This window comes from Symphodus melops, assembly GCF_947650265.1.
Source record: "Symphodus melops genome assembly, chromosome: 18".
Lineage (NCBI taxonomy): Eukaryota > Metazoa > Chordata > Actinopteri > Labriformes > Labridae > Symphodus > Symphodus melops.
The window spans coordinates 13714388-13730555 of NC_136708.1; the positions used below are offsets into that span (position 1 = coordinate 13714388).

The 16168-nt window shown below is 37.7% G+C and overlaps 3 protein-coding genes across 7 annotated transcripts; 2 read left to right on the forward strand and 1 right to left on the reverse strand.

Annotated features, from left to right (window-relative positions):
* Positions 1-160: 160 nt before the first annotated feature.
* Positions 161-2699, reverse strand: aunip (aurora kinase A and ninein interacting protein; the record flags this gene model as incomplete). Its single annotated transcript, XM_079368342.1, has 3 exons — positions 161-1600; positions 2350-2506; positions 2607-2699. 3 exons carry the CDS (start codon positions 2697-2699, stop codon positions 576-578), a joined length of 1275 nt encoding a protein of 424 aa, XP_079224468.1. The 3' UTR covers positions 161-575.
* A 395-nt stretch (positions 2700-3094) lies between these two features.
* Positions 3095-8122, forward strand: vps28 (VPS28 subunit of ESCRT-I). 4 transcript variants are annotated; one of them, XM_079367830.1, is made up of 10 exons: positions 3095-3200; positions 4092-4155; positions 4276-4304; positions 4529-4566; positions 4668-4757; positions 4840-4945; positions 5605-5706; positions 6051-6104; positions 6183-6274; positions 7016-8122. In XM_079367830.1, the coding sequence occupies exons 2-10, from the start codon at positions 4107-4109 to the stop codon at positions 7134-7136; spliced, it is 681 nt and encodes a 226-aa protein (XP_079223956.1). In that variant the 5' UTR covers positions 3095-3200; positions 4092-4106; the 3' UTR covers positions 7137-8122. The 4 variants fall into 4 exon arrangements, with proteins under 4 accessions (XP_079223956.1, XP_079223957.1, XP_079223959.1 ...); XM_079367831.1 differs by lacking the exon at positions 3095-3200 and adding an exon at positions 3207-3292; XM_079367833.1 differs by lacking the exon at positions 3095-3200 and adding an exon at positions 3314-3497 and having other exon boundaries at positions 4091-4155.
* A 476-nt stretch (positions 8123-8598) lies between these two features.
* mapk15 (mitogen-activated protein kinase 15) lies at positions 8599-15681 on the forward strand. 2 transcript variants are annotated; one of them, XM_079367828.1, is made up of 14 exons: positions 8599-9139; positions 10271-10369; positions 10683-10712; positions 11319-11409; positions 11977-12107; positions 12435-12598; positions 12747-12886; positions 12981-13038; positions 13203-13340; positions 13540-13645; positions 13731-14040; positions 14426-14556; positions 14706-14879; positions 15034-15681. In XM_079367828.1, the coding sequence occupies exons 1-14, from the start codon at positions 9050-9052 to the stop codon at positions 15226-15228; spliced, it is 1857 nt and encodes a 618-aa protein (XP_079223954.1). In that variant the 5' UTR covers positions 8599-9049; the 3' UTR covers positions 15229-15681. The 2 variants fall into 2 exon arrangements, with proteins under 2 accessions (XP_079223954.1, XP_079223955.1); XM_079367829.1 differs by having other exon boundaries at positions 8601-9139; positions 14706-14858.
* Positions 15682-16168: the final 487 nt, after the last annotated feature.

The window sequence follows — 16168 nt, forward strand, 5'->3', positions numbered from 1 at the left end:
GGCTACTAATTTCTCATATGTATTTAGATTTAGAATTTAGATCAAATTCACAGAAAAGTAATGACAGTTCTTGGAGCACTTCCTGTTGTCTCTATATTTACATGTACACCACTCTCTTTCGAATGTAGCACACGATACAGAAGATACTTTACACCACTGATGCTTTTTAAGACTTTTAATTTTCCAAAAAATATTTATGTTATTGTGTATCATTTTCAAATAAAATCAAAATCCACAGGTTTTGTTTGTTGGTGTAATTGCAAAAGACAACTGAACCTTGCAAGATTCCTTAGAATCACAGAGACCAAAAAACAACAAAAATATGAAAATTAAACCCAGGAAAGTAAAAGATCTACAGAAGAAAATAGGTACAAATAAGACAGCCATCCAAAAACTAGCATAATTTCTGTTTTAAAGTTGGTTCATGGAGTATGAAAGTAAAACATTTTGGGTTTTCGAAGCTTTTGCAGAATAGAACAAAACAACACTTTAAAGACCATTTAAAAAGAATAAAGTATTCACATCTAGACTACACATCACATTAGCTTCCTGCCCATGACTTTAAACATCTCCTTTCAGTGTTTGATCACCATATTTCCCTGAGAGTCTTGAGTGAAAAGCATTTCATCTTCCTCGTCCTCTTCAACAGATTTGAAAGCACTGGTAGATGTAGTCACAAGCCCAGAGCTTTGGTTACTCTGATCTGTGAGTGGACGCCTGGCTTTCAGGCCTCTGTGTGCAATCACCCTTACACCTTCAGAGTCCTGCGTGAACATCATAGCCAGACTGTCCTCATCAACAGCACTGCAAGACTGCATCCGTGATCGTTTTTTACAAGGGGAAACATTTTGTTTCCTCCATTTAAACTGAGAGTCAGAGATCTCTTCTCTCTCCGGCTTTATCCTCATGTGCGAGGGACTGCTTTTTAGAGGTGGTGCAGTTTTTGGTTCTTTTTGTTGATGATTTAAATGTGATCCATTACAAAAGACAGTTGAGTGTTTACTTGAGGAGTTAGTTGACAAAAACCTGCTATTTTCTTTCTCATCATCCACCTGAGAAGAACTAAAGGCTTTTTGAGTAGATGTTCTGCTTTCCATCCGAGCACCAAAGGCCTCCTCACTTTGTAGACCTGTAAGGAAATCTGGCTCTGAGTCACAGAGGTTTTCTTCTGCTTTGTTTTTCTGGTAAGTTGAGCCTGAATTAACTTCAGTGTATTGGCTAAATGTGAGGAGAGGGTCTTGACTCCACACCTGTGGAAGAGCTTGACTATCTTCTAGCAATGAGGTAGTTGTAACGAGCCTCTTCTTACCCAGTATTGGATTCATCTCCTCAAACTGTTTTTCAAATTCACAATACATGCTTTGGGAAGGTGTATAGTTTTCTGTCTGCTCCAGACACACTGCTGAATCAGAATCAGTAGCCGTTTCACATTTTTCATGGTCCAGACCAGCCTCAGAGTAATGATCTATTTCACGTCTTCGTTTTGTTCCTGATGTTACAGGTATGGGTGCAGTGAAGGTTGATGTGGATGTGTTAGATGCAAAATCAAGAAACACTGGATCCACGTTTGGCACTTCAGAAGTGGACATCTTGTTAAGAACTGTTGGCAGAATGTAAAACAAAAAAATCAGTTAACAAAAGAAGAAACTGATAATGTACTGTACATGTAAACAATCAAGCAAGTCACGTCATCTAGTCTTAAACAGCAGCCGTACCTGCTTCTGGCTGTTTTCAACTGAAAATGAAATTATTTAACAACACATTACAAATCTGTATTCCGTGATTGTTTACCTTATTTTAAATGTGCTTACATTGAGAAAAAGAAAAGAGACAAAATAGTCAATTTATCCATTACAAGGTCTTCAACAAACATAGAAAGGGGGAAATAAAATAATAAAGGACACGGGGGGAAAGGAAAAATATGCTTGCTTCCAATGCCTTTAAAGTGTCAGTATGCATCTAAAAGTAATATTTGTTCCATATTTAATAATAGGTTACCTAAAAATTGGAAGCTACCCTCCTCAGAAGTATTTTAACTAATCCAATGACAGAAAATAAATTAAATCAATCAGCCAGGGTGTGGTTTGTGGTGGCTTACTGATCGGCTTTCCCACTGTAACAAGAAATCTCTTAGAGCAACAAGTTAGCCAAAGGCAACAACATGGAGGTCTTCTTAATTAGGTAAGCAGGTACAACAGGGAGTTCAAGGACTGTTGATGGGGGTGACAGGGTTTGACTGAAATGTAAAGGGGCTAACTTTATTTTGATAAAAAAAAAGATGAATTCACTTAGCAGATGCTCATCCAAAGCAAAGTACATCAGATGAAGCCGTGAAGATGTTTAAATTACCTCTGTGTTGAGGGGTGAAGAAGGTTGATATAGAGGTCTGTTTGGTCTTTGGCATCTCCACTTTGGTCTGAGTGAAGTTAAGTGCCACAGACAGATTGTATCCTCCACCTCCAGTAAAGGGATTCAGCAGTTTAGAAATGGGGCGGGCGAGTCCTTTCTGAAATAAGGATGTGAAGAATAAAATAGGATCACTCGTACAGATCAGACTACAGAGTCAACGAAGCTCATTTAGTTTGAATTTAAATTTGGATAATCACCTGTTTAGCTTTTTCTTTCAGTTGCACAGTGTCCAGCCAAACACCACACTCCTCTTGAACAGAGGTCTTCAGTGCTGACTTGGAGGTCTTCATGATGCAGCAACTTCAACAACTTCTCTAACAGCTGTAAGAGAAGCATCATCAACTGTAGCATCATCAAGTAATAACAACATTTTGGTCGAAAACACAAATCGTCATTTCCTTTCGTAACTGACCTATTGAGTGGCAGTGGATTTTTTTGGTTTTCCTAAGAAATATATTAGAATAATAATTTAATTTAACAATGTTTTGTTCAGAAACTCGTTCCTGTCCGTTTCAGTCTCGCGCCTCAACGGTTGGCTGCTACTGGCGTTTGACTGCGTAAAAATGTATAAAAGTGTTCAAATATAAAATACATTATTTATGGAAACAGCTCTTTTAAGATTTAAGACACACTTATACAGTAAATTAATTACTCGTGTAAAACAAACGACAACAAGGAAACGTTTTAATATATATTTTAGATGAGGCGCCAGGGACACCTAATGTTTTGACGTCTGCTGGTCCTCGTTGGAGGGAGTGTTTACATTTACGTCACAGCAGCTTCCTGAAAGGGTGAGTGGACTGCCTTTTAATTTCGCTGTTAAAACGCTTTAAACAGAACAACGTTCACATTGCGCACTAAATTAGTTTTTACCGCAATAATGGTAATTAATCCAAAGTTTAATATTGACAAATAACCATCTATAATATTTGATTAGGGAAATTCTTACGAGTTAGCTTTGGTGGCTAACTTCAGACCAGCTAGTTCGACAAAACAATAATATCTATGTTTTTTAGGGTGACTGCCTTCAGCTAAAGTATAGTCCTGTTTTTGAAATGAATCATGTATGTCTTCAATTTGATGTTAGTGTTAAGTGAAGCAACATCTCAAGAATAATAGCCTCTAAATATTTGTTTATAAAACTAATGTACTAACCAATCACGTAGGTTACTGAAGTAGGTGAACAACCAACAGTCTGTTCGTTGATAGAAATCTGTGTCTTATTAAGAATAACGAGCAACAGAATGAAACTACATAAAAAACAGAGTTGAAAGCTGGTTATTAACCAACAAAACTTATTTTGGTTGCATGTTGTAAATAGCTCTAAACCTTTGGCAAACTTTTTCAAACAATCAATCTAAATCCTAATGTATCTCAATTTATTAAGATAGGATAAACATTATTTACACATTTTATATTTACAGTGAAATGTAATTAGCAGTTTTTCTGATGATAATGTTTAAATGTGTAAAAGCGTTTTCTTGGTTTGTTCCTTTTATCAAATTAGGATTGACTTCTCACTTGATGAACCAGTGTCGGGTAAAGAACACATAAAAAGAAAAGTGACATAATCTGGTAGCCAGGTGTTGTGAAATAAATTATATAGTTCAGAAAGATAAGGCTGAATATTAGAGGGGGGAATAATTAGTTGCCTGAAAAGCTGTGATGTTTATTTGTTTCAGACCAAGCTCTGATTTATGAACACCATGTTTCACGGGATACCAGTCACAGGAGGTGTTGGAGGAGGTATGACATTTAAATAACTACAGTATCTATTTATTATCTCAAAAGGTTCAGTCAACATTCTTTTCACATTTGCAGATAATGTCACTCAAAGCTTCTTTTTCTTCTTTTTTTTTTACGCAGCTCCGGCGAATAAACCTGAGTTATATGAGGTAAATGAAACTCCATTTGTTTTTTTGTTAAATTATATATTTTGGAAATATGACCTTTTCACTTAAAGTTTCTCTGAAGACATTTACAAAGTCAATTTTAACTGCTGCTATATCGGAAAATTAGTCCTTAAAAACTTTACCTGTACCAAAGAGAAAACCAGAAATATGTGATTTTACATTGAGTAGCTTTTGCAATGCACTGAAAAATATTTGTGTCCTTTCAGGAAGTGAAATTATACAAAAATGCAAGAGAGAGAGAGAAGTAAGTGTAATATATAACCATCAATATCAATAATCAAGAACAAAACCAATACAAACAATTTCATAAGTACAAATAGCTTATTTTTCACCCCTTTTCTGAAGGTATGACAACATGGCCGAGTTATTTGCTGTGGTGAAGACCCTTCAGGCCCTTGAGAAGGCCTACATCAAAGACTGTGTCACACCCAATGAGTGAGTTATGCTCTATATTTTGTTTAGAAACTGACAAAGTCCCACGTGACTTAAATTAATCTGCAGATTTGGTCTGTTTCAGGTACACTGCTTCCTGTTCCCGACTGTTGGTGCAGTATAAGGCTGCTTTCAAACAAGTTCAGGGCTCTGATGTTGGTTCCATTGATGATTTCTGTAGGAAGTACAGAGTGAGTTCTTGTTTTCATCAGATGTTATTATTATTATTATTATTGTTAACCATTTAGAAATAGTGTGGACATATTTCAAATACACCATAAAATTGTTCTTGTAATAAAGTTTTAGAGTTATACTTAGTAATCAGGACTGACTGTTGTCGACAGAACTGACATAAACTTTGATAAATATTTAGAGTCAAACATGGAAGAAAAACATGCTACTGTATTTTGATAATAATACATTTAAAAGGTTAAAACAACATCCTTCTTGAAATACAATCATCGTATAACAGCAGAGACAATCCGTGCTTGACTGAATGTTGTCTTTTTTTATTACTGGTTTGGTGTTTAGAACTGAAACCTGCTGAGAAAGGCAGAGATTATCTTACACATGGCCCAACACATCTCATATAGATGTGGTGCTCTCATAGGTTAACATAGACAGTAGCATTGTTTCTGCCTTTGTGGCCTAAAGGGTCATTAGAAGAAGAAAAGCTCTGCGATGTTAATATGAGCAAGTTGCTTTTTCTTACAGTGCATCGTGCAACAATATATTTTAAATTTTGTTAGAATGGCTCTGTGCTAATGATGGTCAGCCGTTGGCCATGGAGAATGGATTTGAAGGATGTTTTAACCCCAGTAAACCTATTGCTCTTGTTGTTTTATTCTAGCTTGACTGCCCATTAGCCATGGAGAGGATTAAGGAGGACCGGCCAATCACCATCAAGGATGACAAGGGAAACCTGAATCGCTGCATTGCAGATATAGTTTCTGTACGTTGTTTTGGCTAATATGGAACCTTTGCCAGAATGAAAGTTAAAGTAGCTCTTTTTTAAAAATGATTTAGTGCGATCACTTAAGGCACAAGTAGCTGAAGTGGTTTCACTTCATTTTGCTCATCCTCTGTTCTGTCATTGAGGAGAGTGAGTTGATGTTGCCAGCTCTTTCCACTGCCAACTCGTATCTCATTTTATAATATCAGATAAAGTAAAAGTGGCCAAGATCGTCTTTCCTGTACTATGCTGTACAATCACATTTGTTTTTATTGATTGTGGAATTTGGGAAACTCTTGTGGAAATCCTTGTTTCTCATTTTCTTTACCTTCTCTAACTTTCAGCTTTTCATCACTGTAATGGACAAACTGAGATTGGAGATCAGGGCCATGGATGAGGTAATTTAAAAGGGTGTGAAAACATAGATACATAACACAGCTAGAATCATTTCTTAACAGATTCTTTCGTTGGTGCAGATTCAGCCAGACCTGAGGGAACTGATGGAAACCATGAACAGAATGAGCAACATGCCTCCAGATTCTGAGGCTAAGGACAAAGTCAGCCTCTGGTAAGTGACACTTAACCACCCTGTGCTTATATTTTACAGCTCAAACCAGATTAGTGGAGGATGAGTATTATTATGTAGTTATTTTTGTTAACGGTAGTCGACTTACATTTAAGCAATCTCTCATCTACAATTGAAGGTGCATTAAAAGTTTTTTTAAAATCTTCAGGACAAACAGGGCCTCGGGCAAAATGGACTTTTCCAGATATCGTTACCAGTAGAACTGGAGGAGTGACAAAATTGTTGAGAACTATTCACACAGGCCATGCAGCTTAAAACTACCTCTTACAGTGCATTGTCACGTACAAACTGGGAGAGAAAAATATTGAATCTTTTTTGATATTGCCTTGTCAAAATAATTAAGCTACTGTATGTCTACAGTCATTGTTTCTTAGCACTTAAGTGAAATATTTATAAAATCAAGTGTGTCTTCCCTCTTCAATCATCTGTTGATATCAATCCAACTTACTTTAGGAATCTAACAACGTGATTATAATGATATATGTTACACCATTGCATAACTCTTAGCCAAATGCCCCACATGAACCGTTTTAATTATCAACATTGCTTTGCTTTCTATATATAATTATTAAAAATCAAAATGTGTAACTTGACACCCCCTTCACTGTGTATGTAAGTGAAATGTTCTTCGTTTTAGTTTTGACCCTGATTCTCAGTCTTGCTTAACTTGTGCCAGTTTTACTGAAGCTGTCCTCTACCTCGCTCTTTATTGTTTCTTGTCAGGTTGACCACCCTCAGCAGCATGTCAGCCTCAGACGAGTTGGATGATAATCAGGTGCGCCAAATGCTGTTTGACCTGGAGTCGGCCTACAACGCCTTCAACCGCTTCCTGCACTCCAACTGAAGCATCGATCTATCAGTGATACCTTTTGTCTGAAATTGTGACTCTAATATCTTTAAGTTAAAAAAAACACCTCCTTTTTCCTCATGGTTTTCTGAGAGTTTTCTGCCTCAACTCTTCCCTTGTTCCTCTGTTCTTTATTAATGTTGTATACTCAAACTTTCCCTCCTTGTATTATTCTACTGTGTTTGGTACATCATGCTTCCTGCAGCTTAGCCTGTCAGACTCCTTCTGTGCTGTATGATTCTCCATTAGCCCCTTTTCCAGCCAAAAATGTGGGATCAATCCAGTAATATTGGCTTTTTATTCGAGAAAAAATGTTTACTTCTAACTTTGTACTGTAATAACCACAAGAAGGTCTAATTTTATACTTAAGTTTTGCAGAGCACCAAAAGAGAAGCATCGCACACTTAAATTGGGCAGAGTCTGAACATGAAGAAAAGGTTCAAACTGCCAAAGCCTTTGTATTATTGAAAATTGAATATATATTTTTTCCTTTTAGGTACCCATATTAAATCCACTACTTGCTACAAGAAGTCAGTTTAGCAGTTTTTGCTCTACACACAATCTTTTTTCCTGTCAGATAAGTTAGTGTAATTATAGTTTTTTTTAACAGGGAAAAATGATCAAGGTTGCCTGATAATGGGGAAAAGCTGATTTTATGTTTTTCATTTAAAAAGTATTAGACTGCACTCTAAATGAGCTATTAAGCCTTTGGTGGAAGGAGTTATTTGTGTAAATCTTCTTTTCTGTTAACTTGGAAAATACATATTTCCTCTTCGGTGAGGGTTTGGCCACTTAAAGTGGGTGGAAGCGAGGCGGACACACCCCCAACATATTTTTGCTTACTAGATATGTTTTCAACCCTCAAACACCATTAGGGAGAACATATTTATTCAAGTTTATCATTGTAAATACTAGTTTTGATTTTTAAATAATGGCATGTAACACCTTTTAGAAATAAAGATGAAAAACTACCTCCAACTTCATTTGGCTAATGTGTTACATGACAATTCTGTTTTTGCTTACATTGTCTGACACTGAGTGTTTGGAAATGAGGAACAAAAGAGAAAGTGAAAGAAGGTGAGTCATGTAAATGTTATAAGGGGTACTTGACTATAATTTTATTGAGATGCATTTATTGTGTGTATTATGTATTTTGTTTTCTTCTGAATTTTGAAATCCTTTTTGAATTCTGAATTGTGTGCGTGGATTGGTATTCATTTTGGATATCTGAAGCTATAACCAGTGTCAGTATTTTAAAGTTTTTTATTTTTTTGGCGTTTTATAGCCTTTGTTGAAGGGGAGGAGGAAGGTGAATAGGGTCGGAGGGTGGGGGAGGGAGTGGGGAGAGGTACGCGGGAAGGACTGCCACAGGCCGGAGGCGAACCCAGGCCGCCCGCATGAGGACTGTGCATCAATACATGGTTACGTGTATTATGCTGCGGCTCCTTTAAGAAGCAGGCGGTGGAGTTTGCGTTACCAGGGCGACAAGTATTGACAAAAGCGTTCGGCTGTTGGTGTCTTTGCTGCACAGTAAGAGAAGGTGTCCAAACAAACTGCAACAGGGCAACCGCGTAGATATACTTTCTCATTGGGAAATAATACCATATTATTTGTTGAGCAGACTAATTATAACGTCTCTATCACTATATGGAGTCGACTGACAGAACAGGAAGTAACGCGGGCCCCCAAGGAGCCGAAAGGTGGATTTAGTCTACAAGGTCTCATGTGGGTTTCCATTCTCGCTGACATAATTACTTTTTTAGTTTTTTACAGTTGTGTTTGGAAATTACCATTCTGTTACACGCTGCCGTTTGTTTCTGAGAAACACAAGACCACTCATCTCTCTCAGAGATAACTAGGAAATGTGGTAATTCTTTCTGCAAAAGGACTCAAAACAGTTTTTAAACAAAATGAGCAAAAGGTATGAATCAACGAACATATCAGAGGTGGAGGAACACATTTCTCTGAAGTATGAAATCAAGAAAAGGCTTGGAAAAGGGGTGAGTGTCTTTATGATTCTTAATTTTTGCGTAGTCTATTTAAAGGGGTTCAATTTAAAGTTTATTAACCCCAAACTCCTTACTGAATCCTTGACATATCTCAAACGTACAGTTTATGTGTAGCCTACACACATTTCAAGTGCTGTTTACCAAGCCCTCTTTGCACAAATCTTCCAAACATAATGTTACTCACCACACCATCAAACCCCATCTAAACTTAAGCCGTAAAAGAAATTCTTGTAATAACACGCACTTAAGATCCTCAGTGAATACCAGTGTTGCAAGCAAGAGCTTTATTTTCTTTGGCAGAACTTGTTTGCAAATCAGCTGACACGGATGGACGCTTTCCCCCTCTAGAGTCCAAACCTCTTTGTTTTTCCTCCACTGGTGACTCAAAATTGCCTGCTTTCTTTCCATGGGTTTTCCACAGAGACTCACACATTTCACCTCAGCTTAAGATGGCTAGTTAGTAACGATGACATAGACAGATGAGCTAACGAGACATACCTGAGGCTGGCAGTGACTCAGGTTACACAGCTGTTCAACCTGTTACGTCTGACTGCTGTGGTCCTGGTATATCCTGTGCAGGGATGCTTTAGGAGCTGATTAATGTGCTAATTGTACTCAAGGGTTATAAAGCAGTTTTACAAAACACTCCCTACTGAAGTTCACCTGTATTTGCCCTGCAGACACAGTAGCAACAGTAGAATGCCCCTTTTTATGAATCTGATCCACTGCTTCCAGTGACAGCGTTTCCGTTTATTGTGTTTTTACAATAACAGTGTGCTCTTACTGTTGGCTCTGTTCTGCTTGATATCAACGCCTTAATCAGAAAACCCTCCAGAGTCAGTGCTGTAGTGAGCTTTGAGGACACAGAGGTCATGTCCTTTTAGTCTAGAATACTGTGATCAAGAGAGATACATTTAAATAACTTTAGTGGCAGAAAATGCTTATTTAAAACTCTCTGTCCTTAAATTGGACATTTCTAGAGGCTGAAAAAAAGTTATGATTTACATTTTACAATGAATAAAACCTCATTATTTCTCAATTCCTTTAATTTTTTCATTGTTGCTCTTTGTACAAATTGAAGTGACCATGTGTTGTTTTTGTTTTTATTTTTGTCCCTGTCAGGCTTACGGCATTGTATGGAAGGCAGTTGACAGACAGACGGGTGAAATTGTTGCTGTAAAGAAGATCTTTGACGCCTTCAGGAACCGAACAGATGCTCAGGTATGTGTTTGATGTTTCTGTTGTGTCTGAGTTAATTCATTATACTATTTATTTATTTATGGTTACCAGCCTTTGTGACATAATACAGTATGCTTTAAGATGAAGTAATGCTCATCTGTGACATGTCACCTGTACTGTATGACTTCGGTTCATGACCTATTTGTGTTGCAAATGTTTTTTCCCTGTCAAGATGTGGCTCCATCACACATGTTGATTGAAAGTCAGGTGATAGAACCAGAGAAGTAAGGATGCATACTTTGTGGCTGCATGTTGCCTCAAAATGATGTTCTAATTTTAAATTTTTATTTTGCAGCGGACATTCAGGGAGATCATGTTCCTCCAGGTAACAAAAAAACTTTATTTGATTTTGATATAGTTTAGTATCTGTTCTTCCTCTTGGTCTCAGTCTCATCATTTCTCTCTTTGTTCACTTTCATTCTAAAAAGATTTTAAATACAATCTTTTATATACAATCTATTTAAGGTATTTGATTATTTGGTGCCTCTTCCATACATCAGGGCCAAAATCTTTGTATGCATGATGGTTTTGTTTCATTTGATGTGTATTAACTTAGTTAGGCTTTTGTATAATAACACTGATGGACATTGTGTACAGGCGGCAATTATTTACTCAATTCTTTTCTCACTTTGCCTTAAATCCCTATTTAACCTATTCCTGTTTCAGTGGCTGTCTGCTGACCTACATTAATGTGTCTTTCAGCTAACTGAAACTCCACTGTAACAACTAAGGACTGTTATATAACCTGTTGAAATTATCCCACTTATTTACACAACACCTGCCAGTTTTTACAGGTCAAACAGCAGCCAGAGTCGGCTGTGTGTGTGTGTGTGTGTGTGTGTGTGTGTGTGTGTGTGTGTGTGTGTGTGTGTGTGTGTGTGTGTGTGTGTGTGAATTCTGTGGCTTAAAGTTGTTATTCTGTTCTTTGCAGGAGTTTGGAGATCATCCTAACATCGTCAAACTTCTGAATGTCGTCCGGGCACAAAATGATAAAGACATTTACCTCGTCTTTGAGTACATGGGTGAGTGCTCAAAGTTCTTGCATCGTCCTAAACGTGGCGTCAAGAAAAAAAACCCAGTTATGACGCACGAACAGAGGGAAGAGTAAAGACTAGAGTTTCTCTGAGATGTTTGACTTGGCACTGAAATGACCTTGCTGTGTGTGTGTGTGTGTGTGTGTGTGTGTGTGTGTGTGTGTGTGTGTGTGTGTGTGTGTGTGTGTGTGTGTGTGTGTGTGTGTGTGTGTGTGTGTGTGTGTGTGTGTGTGTGTGTGTGTGCGTGTGTGTGTGCGTGCGCGCGCGCGTGTATGTGTGGTTGGCTGCATGGTCTTACTGCTGAGTCCACAGTTCAGCCTTCCCTCATCAGCAGTCCAATCCATGACCCCCTCGCAGCCTCCTAGGACAGATTTCAACCGTTTTTCTCTTGCATTTCAGATTCGTAACACTTTGTTAAATTATTATGTGTTGTTATTATGAAGTACCATGTTTTTACCTGTATAGAGTCAACATTATGATTTTAAGTATAAAGGAGCATTTTCAGTCCAATCCTATGTGTTACTTGAACTTTCATGTAATCATCATGTTTTCCAGATACTGACCTGCATGCAGTGATAAAGAAAGGAAGTCTACTGAAGGACATCCACAAACGTTATGTGATGTATCAGCTCCTTAAAGCAATCAAATACCTGCATTCAGGAAATGTCATCCATAGGGACCAAAAGGTGAGTCAGCTGAAGAACTTTTAACAGGAATACAAAACATTGTGTGTGAAAGGTAATATGACTTTTAAAATGCATTCGTATCTGGACTAAAAGAAATCCCAAATATATATCCATATTTTATTTTTACCTTTAATGTTTAACATATTAATAACTTCCTTTATTGTTGAGTTGCAACAATTCTTGTGTATGAGTTATAACATTTGGTAACTTTTGGGTAAGTTTTTGTGTTATGTAAACTTAAAATAATGTCTGACTCTACAGCTTTAGATCCTTTCCAGTTTTTACCTCTTTTATTAAACTTTAATTTTCTCTTTGTGTTTTTCACAGCCGTCCAACGTGCTGCTCGACACTGACTGTGTAGTCAAGCTGTGTGATTTCGGATTGGCTAGATCACTCAACCAGATCCAAGAGGACAGTGGGAATCCAGCACTGACGGAGTATGTGGCGACACGGTGGTACAGAGCCCCAGAGATCCTGCTAGGATCTGCAAGGTATCATTTAGGATGAGCTTATACTGTTAGTAATTGTATCCTCCTGTGCTGAAGCAGGATTTTATTCCAGAGAAAGTTGTTTAAAATAAAGAACAAGTAGATTTGATTGAACCTGGCAGAATATAAAAAGACTTTATTTTGTCCAAAGATACACTAAAGGTGTGGACATGTGGAGCCTTGGCTGTATCCTTGGAGAGATGCTGCTGGGAAAAGGACTGTTTCCTGGGACATCTACCATCAACCAAATAGAAAAGATCATGAGTGCCATACCACACCCCAGCCCAGAAGGTGAGGAAGTTCTACTGAGAGAATCTACTGAGCATTAAGCATAATGCCCCTTTGTTATGGACCATTAATTAATTCAATTCTTTTACATTTTCAGATGTTGTTGCAATCAAGTCTGAATATGGATCCTCTGTTATTCAGAGAATGTTACTGAAGTAAGATCATCTGGAGTTCCCTCTGTACACAGACCAGATGGAGAAGTTCTGTCTTTACATATCCAGAATAATATAAAGCACAATTTGCAAGTCATACAATTAATAAAATGCAAGCTAAAAAGTTGGAGCACTATTAAAACATCACTCTTCCGTCCTTTGACCAGACCACAGGTACCTTTGGAGGATCTTCTCCAGCCATCTGTGCCTGCTGATGCTCTTCATCTGTTGAAAGGTTTGCTGGTTTTCAACCCAGACAAGCGGCTTACTGCTGAGCAAGCCCTCCTACACCCATATGTAGCCAGGTATTAAGGACCAAAAAAAACTACACTCATTTACAGCAAAGGATTGTGGAGATGTGTGATTTATTCCATTCTCATTTTTTACGTGGTTGTATAGCATTCGCTGCCTTTTCTGTTTACATCAAGAAAAATCTTCATTTGTTTGATTTGTTGCTGTTAAACTGCTTCAGTTTATCCATTATTTGAACCTCTGTCCCTGAAGGTTTCACAATCCAGCCAAAGAGCCAGCCCTCAACTATGATGTAGTGCTGCCTTTGGATGATGATGTACAACTATCCGTGGTTCAGTACCGCAACAAACTATATGAGGTACAATATGAATCACAAGTGTACAGGAAAAATTAATTAAGTTTAACCAGCAGAGAATGAAAGTTATGTTTTTCTTTACCTTTAGATGATACTGGAAAGAAGAACCAGTCAGGCAATGCTGACGGATAGGATGATTCTGCCAAGGAATGGAGGCTGTGTCGGCGGTGAGGAGAAAACAAGTGTGAAGGATGAAACAGAGGGAGAGCCAGAAGAAGCAAATGGCAATGGAGATTACAACAAAAAGACTGCTGAGATGGACCCCCTGCCCTCACAAGAAAGACTCCCTAAACCTGGGTCTATGGATGCATCTATCCAGCCTGCTGTGGAGAAGACAAGTCCTTTAGCTAGCAGTGACTTGGGAAAACTCACATATAACCCCATCACACATGCACCTAGTATGTATGAATATATATGTGTGATTCCTCTAAAGGCTTGCTATCAGTAGTACAGTCCCACCTAAAAATGTTAAATATTTGTAGTATAATGCATACGCTCTCTGATCAGAGAGATTTTCTTTGTAGTTTATATTTTAGCTTAAGTTATGTATGAACATTTCTGTGAAAACAGCCTCACTTTAGACATTTAACGTAAGACTTCTTAAAATATGGTATCCAAAAACATACTGTAACAGTAATGGTATGAAAACTGCTCTAATTATTCTAAAACACTTAACTAATCTAATACCAAACCCCTTCAAACAATGCAGCTGCAAAGATTACAAATACATGTCTTTTGTGTATCATCTTCCCGTATGATCAGATTTGTTTTAACTTGTTGCAGATGGGTTTGTTCGAAATCGGGTCGGTCTTCCTCATTACTCCTGCTCCTCTTCAACCAGCAGGAGAGCAGCTGGACTGAGCAATAATGGCAATGCAACACCATCACCAACAGAGGGCACAAATCCAAACATTGTGAGCAACAAACCACAGTCAGGTTTTCTGTTGCTTTGATGTAACCTTGTTTTCTTTGGCTTGTTCCTTTTTTTAAGCTAGTTTAATTTTTTCTCTCTAAAAAACTCTCTGTTGTTCATGTAGTTCTGTCTGTCTTTCCGTCTCTTTAGTCTATGGACCAGATTCTCCAGCGTGGTCGCTCAGCTCCTGGGACCCACAACCGTTTCTTCTCCTTGACCTTAAACCAAACCCAGAACAACCCGCTGGTTCGCAAGGATGACACATCCCTGTCCTCTGGGCTTTCTGTCACATCGGCTCGCCTGGTCAGTCCTCTGCATCTCAGGGCATGTAAAATATGACTTAATGCCAATATGCAAATTAAATCCATGTACAGAAAGAAAACACAAGATGGATAAAAATACATGACCTTGGTGGCTTCAAGGTTTAGAAGGGTTGGCTCTTGTTGCTTTCCTAAATTTCGTTTTTCCCTTTATGCAGAACCAGCGTTCAAACATCCAGACACGTGAGACTCAGCCCGCACCACGATTCAGCAAGAAAGTATTTCAGAGTAACTGTAATGTTGCAGCTGCTGGTGACCCTCGTGCTAAACTGGGCAGCTATTCTCAGGCCTACGGTACCATCAATAAGACTGAACTGGACAATCTGCTTCGAAGCCGTCCTTACAACCAGTAACTGTTGTCAAGTCAGGAGTTACATAAGAGCTGAGTGTTGCTCTTTCTTTTAGGAGGCTGTTACACCTGTTGTATACTGTACATATTAGTTGTCTTGGCTGTGACATAATTGTACAAATTTATATAATGAAATTATACCTCCAACTCTTAAAAAAAATTCTTTATAATTTGAAAATGTAGCTTATAGTTTTGAGGCTAAATGTTTTATAAACTTTCAGCCAGTTCTCAGAATAACTGTAAAATATGCAAATACATGTTTGAATTGATTTTATGCAACAATTAATTACTTTTCATGAAAATGTAGCAGCAGTGCACCTTTTTGTGTCTTTTGTGTATAGAAAAAAAGATGACTGTGTCTTGAACTTTGTTTATCGTTTAATGGACAAATAGACAGTAGCAGTAAATGACCATAACAATTTAAAATAAACATTGCTGAAAATGCTCAAATCCTTAATCTTTGCAATAGTGCAAACAATGCAGCCTGGGATTTGTCAAATTTCTGTTTTTCATTGTCAGTTCGACAGTTGTCAAATACATCATTTAGAGTAAAAAATCTAAGATCTTGTGGAGACAACTGTTAAAATAATTCTGCAATAATTTGCTGTGTAGAAGGGCTGATTTATGCCCTTCTACACTCAAAGGAAACATTCACAGAGAAGGAAGTGATAACCATGACTGATTACTCAATACTTTCTTTTATGTTTATATATTTTACATTGTATTATTGTATCACTATTCTACAAGAAAGTGTGAAGAGGAGAACCTCAAGTCAAGAAGGTTCACTCAATATCTTGAGTATCAAAAAACAACACAAAGGGTCACAGGTCACATTTAAACAGTTACATTGAACATTCCTGCTTACGACTTCATTTGACATCTCTCTTTATGAAGAACAATTTTACACCACAACAACATTTGAAGTTACATAAACAGGCTACGTC

Excerpts from the sequence above, each read along its gene's own strand:
- vps28 (XM_079367830.1), top strand. The coding sequence starts at position 4,107 with ATGAACACCATGTTTCACGGGATACCAGTCACAGGAGGTGTTGGAGGA. Across the intron at positions 4,156-4,275 it reads CACAGGAGGTGTTGGAGGAG|CTCCGGCGAATAAACCTGAG; the intron begins GTATGACATTTA and ends TTTTTTACGCAG. Across the intron at positions 6,105-6,182 it reads AGATCAGGGCCATGGATGAG|ATTCAGCCAGACCTGAGGGA; the intron begins GTAATTTAAAAG and ends TCGTTGGTGCAG.
- mapk15 (XM_079367828.1), top strand. The coding sequence starts at position 9,050 with ATGAGCAAAAGGTATGAATCAACGAACATATCAGAGGTGGAGGAACAC. Across the intron at positions 12,599-12,746 it reads ATCCTGCTAGGATCTGCAAG|ATACACTAAAGGTGTGGACA; the intron begins GTATCATTTAGG and ends TTTTGTCCAAAG. Across the intron at positions 14,557-14,705 it reads AGGGCACAAATCCAAACATT|TCTATGGACCAGATTCTCCA; the intron begins GTGAGCAACAAA and ends CCGTCTCTTTAG.